Here is a 10,839-nt window from a genome sequence, read left to right as displayed (position 1 = left end):
AAAATAGAGGTCAATGAATAAGTTCCACAATTAAATAAAATAGGTGTGTAGTGTGGGGGAGGGGTTTTCAAAAATTTGGTTATTTAATTAACATAGAAATTGATTTGGTATTTACTTGGTAGAAAGATATACTCAAAAAATAAGTAAAAAGATATTGAGTATCCCATAAATAAGGTAACAAGACAATTCAAAAATCTCCAAGTAGGAAATGAAGGGGGCGTATAATATGGGAAGAAATAAAAGAAAAATATTCAAATCTCCAATGAATTAGGCATAGGAATTAATTTGATATTTATTTGAATAGAAGGGATCCCACAAAACAAGAAAGGGGTCGAAAATTTGGGGGATTATTTCCAGAAGGAAATAATTTAAATCCTAATTTAAATAGGCTAAGGAAAGGTATGGTAAGATTTAATTGGATTTAAATTCAAGGAATGAAATAAAATAAAATACCAATTAAAACTACAAAATAATTTCTTCTTCTAATTAATAGGAGATTCTAAAAAATTTCAGGGAATGGGGCAAAGGTTGAAAATCATGTAGAATAACATAGGGACAATTTGGCTTGGACTTAATTTGGATAAATATCCCAAAATAATTAATTAAATTCAAGAGAGAAAATACTATTTCAAATAAATAGGAGGGCCGAAAATTCCAATAAAATGGCTAGAACAAAAGTGCATGACCCCATTTAATCAAATTCACACATTGGAAAATAAATCACATTATCTTCCATAACTCGCAACAACCAAAATCACATGATTACTCGATCACATAGAAAATCAAATTCCACAAATGAATTTCCCAATCAACATCCACATTAATAAAACAAAAGTAAGTCACAAAATTTCGGGGTGCTACACCAGATCACCCTAAGATCTGGGCGAGAATATGACGGTCCGAGTACGAAGGAAGATAAAGGGTCGACTCCAACTCCACCGGATAAGAAAACCAGAATAGGGGAGGTTGAAACAGGGGAAGTCAGAACAGAGGATGACAACTAGAGCAGAAACGGTACAAGACCAGAACCCCAAGAAGCTGATCAACACTTCTCAGGCCCATGAGTTGAGGTAGAGATAGAAGAAATCAGGACAGAGGCAGGAGAGTCTTCCAAGGGAGACAGTAGGAACAAAGAAAGGCAAGTGAAACCCTTTCCTACAGAGGGGAACTTAAGAAGAAAAAGGAGGATCCAGCGGACTTCATGGAATTTTTTGGGAAGCTGGAAATTAATCTGCCGTTTCTCCAAGCTTTAAGCTGCCCTTCTTCAGCAAGTTTATCAAGGAGTTTATCACCGGGAAGACTAAACCCAGCGGCAAAATAGTGATTGGAGAAACCGTATCAGCAGTGATTCAGAAGAGAAGAATGCCCTCCAAGCGTACTGATCCAGGTATGTTCACTCTCCCCATTTCGATTGGGAACATTAAAGTCGAGCATGCTATGTGAGATCTAGGTGCATCAATAAATGTTTTACCGCTTTCCCTTTATAAGAAACTGGAAGGAGTGAGAATTGTTGATACGAAGGTGGTAGTTCAATTAGCTTATAGATCGTGCATCAGTCTCAAGGGTGTGTTAGAGAATGTAATAGTCAAAGTACATGATTTTCTATACCCTGCTGATTTCCATGTTATAAAGATGAGTGAGTACCAGTCTGCTGAGTCTAGTGGAGTGCTTTTAGGAAGACTATTTTTACGCACCGCTAAGACAATCATTGATGTTTTTGATGGAACTATTTGTTTAGATTATCATGGAGAGAAGTTTACTTTTAACATTAATGAGGATATGAAGAAGCCACTGGACATAGAAAATGTGCATGTTGTAGATGTAATTAACCCCCTGGTCCAAGAATTTCTTGAGACAGAATTGATGCAGGAACGATGGAAAATTCTGAGTTTAGTCACTCCATTGACAAGGAAGTGGCCAATTGGTGCGAGGCCGTAAACACACTAGGAATGACAGATGAAGAGTTAGCAGAGGCAATTCTGGAATTCTGTAAAAGTCCTGAATCTGCCAGGTCTAAGGAATTAGCCTAAGTGTCTAATGTGGAAAATTTGCCTGGACCTGAAGGATTAATCACCAAGGAGGAGAAGAAGAATCCACTACCTCAGGAGACAAGTTCAACAAAGAAGGAACTGAAGACATTGTCCCTAGGCCTAAGGTATGCTTATTTGGAGGAGAACCAGATGTTCCCGGTGATCATTAACAGCAACCTAACCGGGGAACAAGAAGCGGAATTACTGGAAGTACTCAGGAGGAACAAGAAAGCCATAGGATGGACTCTGTCAGAACTGGTGGGAATCAGTCCTGACCTCTGCATGCACCATTTTCGCTTGGAGGAAGGAGCGAAACCCCACCGTGACCCACAAAGAAATTTGAATCCGAATATGAGAGAAGAGGTCTTGAAGGAAGTGCTCAAGCTGCTGTCATTGGGTATCATATACTCAATTCCCGACAGTAAGTGGGTAAGCCCAGTCCATATGGTACCAAAGAAGTCGGGGATCCAAGTGGTGACAAATGGGAAAAATGAATTGGTACCCACAAGGTTAGTAACCAGTTTGCGGATGTGTATCGATTATCGGAAACTGAATGAGGCCACGAGGAAGGACCATTTCCCGTTGCCATTTATAGACCAAATGTTGGAAAGATTGGCAGGCAAGAAGTTTTTCTGTTTTCTGGACGGATACAACGGATACTTCCAGATTTACGTTAATCCAGAAGATCAGGAAAAGATGACCTGCACGTGCCCTATTGGGACGTATGCATATAGAAGGATGCCCTTTGGCTTGTGTAATGAGCCAAGCACTTTTCAGAGGTGAATGATGAGTATTTTCTCAGACCTGCTGGAAGAATGTATCGAAATCTTTATGGATGACTTCACGGTCTACGGGAATTCCTTGGAAACATGCCTCACCAACTTGGATCTGGTATTACAGAGATGCAGAGAGAAGAATCTAGTGCTGAACTTCGAGAAATGTCATTTTATGGTACATGAGGGAATTGTTATGGGCCACATTATCTCGGAAAAGGGTATTCAGGTGGATAAAGCAGAGGTAGACGTGATCTCGAGGCTTTCTTATCCTACAAGTCAAAAGGAAATAAGGGGATTTCTGGGCCACGCAGGATTCTACCAAAGGTTCATCAAGGACTTTGCAAAGATCGCACAACCACTCACCCACCTCCTGCAGAACGGCGTAAACTTCAACTTTGACGAGGCATGTCAAGGGGCCTTCCAACTTCTAAAGGAAAAGCTTGTATCAGCCCCAATCATCAGAGCTCCAGACTGGAATTATCCCTTCGAGGTAATGTGTGATGCCAGTGATTATGCAGTCGGAGCAGTCCTAGGTCAAAGAATTGAAGGGAAGAACTATGTGATTTTCTATGCATCAAAGACCCTGAATCAAGCCTAGAAAAATTATGACACCACGGAGAAAGAGATGCTAGCTGTCGTGTACTCCTTTGAGAAGTTTTGACCATACTTACTTGGGTCGAAGGTGATAGTGTTCACTGATCACGAGGCGATAATGTATCTACTGGCAAAGAAGGAGTCCAAACCAAGATTGATCCGATGGGTACTGTTACTTCAAGAGTTTGACTGGGAAGTAAAAGACAAGAAGGGTACTGAGAACAAGGTAGCAGATCATCTGAGCAGGATTTTGCAAGGAAATACTGAAGAAGCTATACCAGATGCATTCCCGGAGGAGCATCTGTGTTGCGTCCTATCCAATGGGATAAAGTAATGGCAATTACCGGGCCATGAGTTTCAGACAGAGGGAAATATCGGCTGAATGCAAAGCCATGGTTTGCGGACTTAGCGAACTATTTGGTGACAGGGGAGCTACCCAGTACACCAGATATTTCTCGGGCCCAAAGGATGAAAATCAGAAGCGAGGCCAAGTACTATTTCTGGGATGATTCGTATCTATGGAAGATGGGATCTGACCAAGTAATTAGGAGATGCATTCCAGAATGGGAGCCAAGAGACGTACTGGACCACTGCCATGCATTAGCGTGCGGAGGACATTTTGGTCCAAGAAAGACCGCTCAGAAGGTTTTAGACAGCGGATTCTATTTGCCGAGGTTGAACAAAGATTCTTATGAGTACTGCCAGAGTTGTAACCGATGCCAGCAGACCGGGGTATTTCCACTTGTGATTAGATGCCCCAGATTCCAGTGATTGTCTGTGAGGTGTTCGATGTTTGAGAGATGGACTTCATGGGGCCATTCCCATCTTCCTACGGTAATTCTTACATACTAGTAGCAGTGGATTACGTATCAAAGTGGATAGAGGTCAAGGCGACAGCCACATGCGAGGCGAAGAAGGTCACAAGGTTCCTCAAGGCAAATATTTTCAGTAGATATGGAGTGCCAAGGTCGGTCATTTCAGACCAAGGAATGCATTTCTGCAATCGGACAATGGAAGCGCATATGAAGAAGTATGGGGTACATCACCTACTATCTTCTCCATATCATCCACAGAACAACGGTCAAGCAGAAATTTTTAACAGAGAGATCAAAAGGATTTTGGAGAAAACCGTTAACCCGTCAAGAAAGGATTGGAGCAAATGGTTTTGATTTTGAATTTTAAAACTCAAAAGAGAGAAGGAAACGAACAGTCGCTGATGTCATCGCACAACCTTTCATTTTTTTTCCATCAATATTTTTAATATCCTATTTTATTTCTTTAATCTTTCTTTTCCCCAAAATAAACTCCCCTCAAATTGTTAACCCTCTCCCATAACTCCCAAATCGCTCTCTCATTAGCTACGAATTTTCTTTGTAGAAAAAAAACGGGAAACCCTCGCCGTAGCTACACACAACTGCGATGAAGAATCAACCCGCCACCAGTCAGCCCCTACAGAAGAATGCAAAATCATAGGAGAAGATGAAGGGGGAACCATCACGTACGACTGTCCAGAGATTTCGAGAGGAATCTGAAGTTGCTGGACTCGTAACAGCTTAACTCAGAGAAACTGTTGCCAGTCCTACGTTAGGCAGGCCCACCTTTTCAACAGCCCCTATTGCGGCCGTGATAACCGACAAGCTTAACCCAGAAAAGATTATGACAGAATTCCTCAACAAATTCGGCCAAGGCGTAAATGCTAGCGAGCTTTTCACGCGTATGGCTGCAGCTTGTCAGGAGGAAGAGGACACCGAAACCCTAACTCCCTTGGAAATTTAACCGAGGCCCCATTCCCTCATTGAGACTCCTACAGCCCAAGCATTGAACTCATCAAGAAATAATCCCAATACTCCAACCGAAGCCCTACCTCCCCAAGAACGACTGGGAGTAGAAGGTGTGAATGCCGGTACAGAGAGTGCAGATGGTACAAAATCAGGAGAGGGAGGCGATGTAAAGCCGACTATGGTAGGTGTGTCCGGGAAGAACAGATTGGGAACAGAAGAAGATGTTCGAATTGATGAGTTACAATAATTATTGGAAAGAATGTTGGGGAACCCCGATGAAGCAAAGTTACTAGTTAATGTGGAAGGAGCCGGTGATAAAGAGGAAGATACGACAATAATCGAAACCGAGATCATTGTACTCGATGAAGTGACTTCTGATAACAAGGACACCTCAGCAGATCAGAGACTGGTCAGAAGGCAGCTGCGACAACTCAAGCGCCTGGAAGATACAGCTTTAGAGAGAGGGGTGGAGCCGAGTACTACAGAGGAAGGCTTCCCCCAAAACAGAGAGGTTCCTACATAGGAGGCTCTGGGTGAACACTATGCTTTAGAAAGGAAACGGAAGGGAAACAGGTAGATGAACCCACTCCCAAGAAACCCAGCCGAACACCAGCCAATTTTGGAGTCCAAGAGGCTGATCCCAAAATGATTGTGGTCCCTTTCGACCAGCTATCTGATCCAGAGGTATCATGGACCGATGATGAGGATGAAATAGAGATGGATAACCCCCAGGAAGAGGAGGGGGCGTTCGAGAGGATAGAAGTTCTGGTGACCAAGAAGTTGCTATATGACATGACCAGATTTGAGGACCCTAAGCAAAGTGCAGCATACGCAGGGTGAGAGTCTAGCGGGAAATGGCCAAGTCAGGAAGGAGGCTGTGTCTTGAGGACTTAAGGGATTTAGGTGTGGATAAGAGGTTTATCAATTATTTCTAGCAAATTGAATTTCAATGGCTCTTGAGCGACTTTACCGAAGAGGTCCCGGTAACTCTAGCCAGAGAATTTTTTACAACCTTCGCGTTCAAATCCACCACAGATCCAGATGCAGATTTAATTTCTTTCTGCCTGTTCAATCAGGAATTCATATTGAGTATCCAGGAATTGTCCCTGCAGTTTGGCCTTTTCACATTAAATGAGGACGAAAAAGGCGCATGGAATGACAGAGCCATTGGCCCACTCAAGAAGACCAAAGGGTTCAACGTAGATGAAGCCTGAAGGATAGTGGCCCACAAAAGAGGGGGAAATTTAAGACAAGCCACTCGAAAGGAGCACACATCACTAACCCCGCCCTCTGATTGGCCCAGGTTTACATTAGATACAATCTCTTGGGGCAAGTTGGGGCCACTCTCACCACGCCAAAGCATTACTTCATATGGTGTATGGTTAAGAGAGTTAAGGTCCATCTGGGCTATTGGATAGCCCATGCTTGCCATATGGTTAGGACTCACCCTGATCGCCACCTCTTTACATGCAACTTGCTTGTAGCGTTCCTAAAAAGAAACATAGTGATGAAGATCGCTGATTCAGTCACCAACCAGCCCATGTGCGACACCTCAGGGAGTTTTGATCTCCCTTTCTTCTTTAACAAAGGACTGACTGTACTTAAGGATGGTGAGGTCGAATTTTACGAGGGCGGAGGGCAGGAAGTGGTGGCTGTACAGTCGAAACAAGAAGAAGAGGCATCGACGGCTAAGGAAACAGATGATGACTGGAAGAATCGGATGGAAGCAATGATGTTCAAGCTAGGCGAGACCACTGAATCGCAAAACAAGATGATAGAAGCTCAGACGAAGAAAATGACCAAAGCCATCGACGTCATGTTAAAAATGGTATCTGTGGTCAAACAACGAATCCTCTCTGCCCAGCCGCGCATTGCTACCACTGTTCAGGATCCACCAGTTCACTCAGCCGGAAAAATCAAGTAAGAGAAGAAAGGAGGATGCACCACTACCACCACCACACCCCAAGAAAGCCGGATGCCTAGTCCCCGTAGGGACCAGGGACAGAATTGATCCACCCTCCCCCAGTAACCAAGTAAATTTTATTTTCTGTTTTTTCATTTGTTTCTTTTAGTTTCGTTTTCTTTAGTATGCATGCTAGGTTGTTGTTTGTTGATTTTATGCCTTCTCATACTTGGACCAAGGCTTGGCCTAAGTGTGAGAAGTTTGTGTGCTTAGCATGTATTATTTTCTCTGTTTCTTGTGCAACTCTTCCCACTTAGTCCATGGCTTGGCCTAAGTGTGAGGAGGCTATTATGTATATATGTTTTGTTTGTGTTCTACCACCTTCTTACACTTAGCCCAATTTTTGGTCTAAGTGTGAGAAGTTTGTGTTTTGTATGTTTGTTTTCTCTGCTTTGTAGTCGCCACTAACTGCCCTGTTTTCAACCTCATTGGGATTGGTTGGGGACAAGCATGAATGATGTGGGAGGGGGGAGAGTATTCAGTGTCAAGCATGTACATATTCTGCTAGGACTGGTATAATAAATAGCAAAAGCCCTTTAGGGAGAGTAATTGAAGAGAGAATACATGCTAATTTGTGAATCCTTTTTTTCCTTAATAAATCTGAGTCAGTTGGAAGAAGTAAGAATGATAGAAAATGCGTAAATTTAAGCTTACTATGAAGCCCTCTTAAAAAGTGAGTTATAAGCCTAGAGTAGAACAATTTCTACTAAACACACAGTAAATAGAGTGGCTGCCGTTGATGCTAAGAGAAAAATGACACAGAAAATAAAGACTAAAGGCAATAGGGATAACCATTTTGAACTTAATTCTTTCAACTTGCTGAACCTGCCTCATTGGAAAGGCACCCCTTAGTAAACTATTTGGGCATATACTAAACTGTATCTATTTATTGGAACCTTTAGCCTTCATGCCATGTGAACGAGGGGGCAGGGATGGAGTACCTCAATGGTAGGGGTAGAAGATAGATTGAGAAACAAGGGAAAATGAGAAAAAATTAGAAATAATAAACGGACAAGGAAAGTTGTAACTTGGCCCAAGAAAAAGTAGTTAGAATATGGGCAGAAAAAATGGATATACATCTCATCAGGCCAAGGAAAAAGAAAAGAAATTAGAAAAGAAAATGGGCAGGAACAGTTGTGACCTGACCCCAAAAAAAATATATATATATATAGGGAGATGATCAAAATAAAAATGCATTTAAATCCAGAAATGCAGCCCAAATCTTAGCCCTATGATTAGATGATCTAATGGTCAATACTTAACCAAAAACACGGACGGTCATAATTAAGCAATTTTAGGTCATATTATAATATTTGGGTTTAATGTCATGCTAAGATCATTTTAGGTCATGCTTTGTTAGCATGACCTAAAAATTAACTAACTATGACATAAAAGTGCCCTACGTATGATATTGTTCTGCGTTTCTGTATTTAAATCCAGTTTTGCATAGATATATATATATATATATATATATATATATATATATATATTTGGCCCAGTGAAAAGAAAGTAGGGAAAACAAGGCTAATTAGCCAGGGAACATCTCCAAAATATTGGGAAAGATAAAATCATACACGGGAGGTTGTTACCAAGTTTTGTCCCTAAGTTCACATGTCCGCGTCATGTTTATACCTATATTGCTGAACTTAGGTCCCTTAGAATTCTCACCGTTAAACACTGTAATCCCATAGCCCCATTACAACCTAGTGAAAGACCTTAAGGAACTATTCTGTGACATCAATCTTAAGGTATCAATAGCATGGAAAAATGAAGAGTGAATGATTCTAACCTTTCTGGTGAGGAATGAGCGATCGAGTGAATCTAACGGAAAGTAAAAATTTGAGGCTATCTTGAAGAACTGACAGCTTGACTAGATAGAAGAAGGGAGGGAGAAGAATCCGGGGCTGGAAACGCTTGGATTGACCTTAAACATGTGGAGATGGCTGCTAGGAAAAGTACCAGTTTATGCGCTTATATGTTTCTTTTCTTTGTCTTATTTTTTCTGTTTGTTTCTTGGTAGTCTTTTTGTGTCTAGGTCTATGATTTACGTTTTTTTAGGACGGTTAAAAGGGGAGGATGCATTTAAACTTGCCTTATGTGTTTTTTTTCTCATGTCTTTCATACTTGAGAACAAGTATGGTTTAAGTGTGAGCAATTAGATAAGGCTCGTTTCATGCATCTATTTTGGGTATAAATTCTGTGGGAATGGACGACAAGAACGCGGGACTCACAATTCTTCAAGAAGCTGCTTGAAATCCGAGACGAGTTACTGATCGACCGGCCAAGAAGAGAAGTGGAGAAATGCTGGGACAGTGGTACGGGAGCAAGGGAACGGTTGAGGCGTACGAGTGGTTCAGGACAAAAGGTGAATGGCGGCTGTGGCATCTATTCGTGTGGAAGGTCTTTGTCCCTCCAAAGTACTCCTTTACTGCCCTCAGAGGACGACTCCTAACGAGGGACAGACTGGGCTACAAGAACATCGACCAATGCTGCCCCTTGTGCATGGCGCATACGGAGTCCGTGGACCACCTTTTCTTCAAATGCCACAAGACTTTAGCAGTTTGGAAGGAGATCAAATCCTGGCTAGGACTGAGGAGGAACATCACTACTATCCCGAGCGCCATCAAGTGGATGCTCAAGGAAAGAAGCGGTGCAACAGTCCTGCGCAAGGCTAGAAGACTAGCCCTCATTGTAATGGTCAGACTGATTTGGCGAGGCAGGAATGCCTTCATATTCGACGGATCAGTATTTGAACCCAAGCACGTGGTGTTTGAAGTGAAGAAGGTAACAAATGCAGTCTTATACTCCCTTTATCCGCATGATCAAGTGACCGAGCACTTGGGAGTCTAGCGTTGCTCTCGGACACGGGGGTACTCTTTTTCCTCCTAGAGACTTTTTCCCACTGGGTTTTATCTCTAGGAGGTTTTAACGAGGCCCTACCCCTACCTCCATTGGGGTAACGTGGACGGAAGTAACGAGTACAAGCACATATTCATGGAAGGAATACCGAAGCTTTTGGAGTGGATCCCATCGTGAAGACTTCAACCGAAGTGAAGTTTCTTTATTAAGCATATTCATGTATTGTGACGTATGATTTCTGGATTATTTTATCGACCCTAAGGGTGCCTTTGCCCTAGAGGTTATTTCCTCCCCTCACCGGCCTACATAGCTTCGGCTCTTAGGCATGTATCCCTCGGGTATGCCCGTGTCTTGCTTGTACTTTACTTTTTGCCTTTATATTCCATTCATTTATTCATAAAAAAAAGAGTCCAGGTGCTAGGCGAAGGAGGTCACAAGGTTCCTCAAGGCAAATATTTTCAGTAGATATGGAGTGCCAAGGTCGGTCATTTCAGACCAAGGAATGCATTTCTGCAATCGGACAATGGAAGCGCTTATGAAGAAGTACGTGGTACATCACCTACTATCTACTCCATATCATCCACAGAGCAACGGTCAAGCAGAAATTTCTAACAGAGAGATCAAAGGGATTTTGGAGAAAACCGTTAACCCGTCAAGAAAGGATTGGAGCAAAAGGTTAGATGATGCGCTCTGTGCATATCGAACTGCGTTCAAGACCCCCATTGGAATGTCACCCTATTGGCTCGTGTTCGGCAAGATGTGACATCTTCCAGTTGGGATAGAGCACAAAGCTTACTGGGCGGTCAGAGAAATGAACATGAAGCCCCAGGCCTGTG

General features: G+C 42.4%; 1 protein-coding gene across 1 annotated transcript; it reads left to right on the top strand.

The window, feature by feature from the left end:
• Positions 1 to 2,861: 2,861 nt before the first annotated feature.
• On the top strand, positions 2,862 to 3,734 carry LOC121776754 (uncharacterized mitochondrial protein AtMg00860-like). Its single transcript, XM_042173924.1, has 2 exons — positions 2,862 to 3,296; positions 3,489 to 3,734. Exons 1-2 carry the CDS (start codon positions 2,862 to 2,864, stop codon positions 3,732 to 3,734), a joined length of 681 nt encoding a protein of 226 aa, XP_042029858.1.
• The last annotated feature ends 7,105 nt before the right edge of the window (positions 3,735 to 10,839 follow it).

This window comes from Salvia splendens, chromosome 18, assembly GCF_004379255.2.
Source record: "Salvia splendens isolate huo1 chromosome 18, SspV2, whole genome shotgun sequence".
Classification (NCBI taxonomy): Eukaryota; Viridiplantae; Streptophyta; class Magnoliopsida; order Lamiales; family Lamiaceae; genus Salvia; species Salvia splendens.
The sequence above is the reverse complement of the archived record's forward strand: the minus strand, read 5'-3'. Positions and strand labels throughout refer to the sequence as shown.

Excerpts from the sequence above, each read along its gene's own strand:
- LOC121776754 (XM_042173924.1), top strand. The coding sequence starts at position 2,862 with ATGGATGACTTCACGGTCTACGGGAATTCCTTGGAAACATGCCTCACC. Across the intron at positions 3,297-3,488 it reads ACTGGAATTATCCCTTCGAG|GTGATAGTGTTCACTGATCA; the intron begins GTAATGTGTGAT and ends CTTGGGTCGAAG.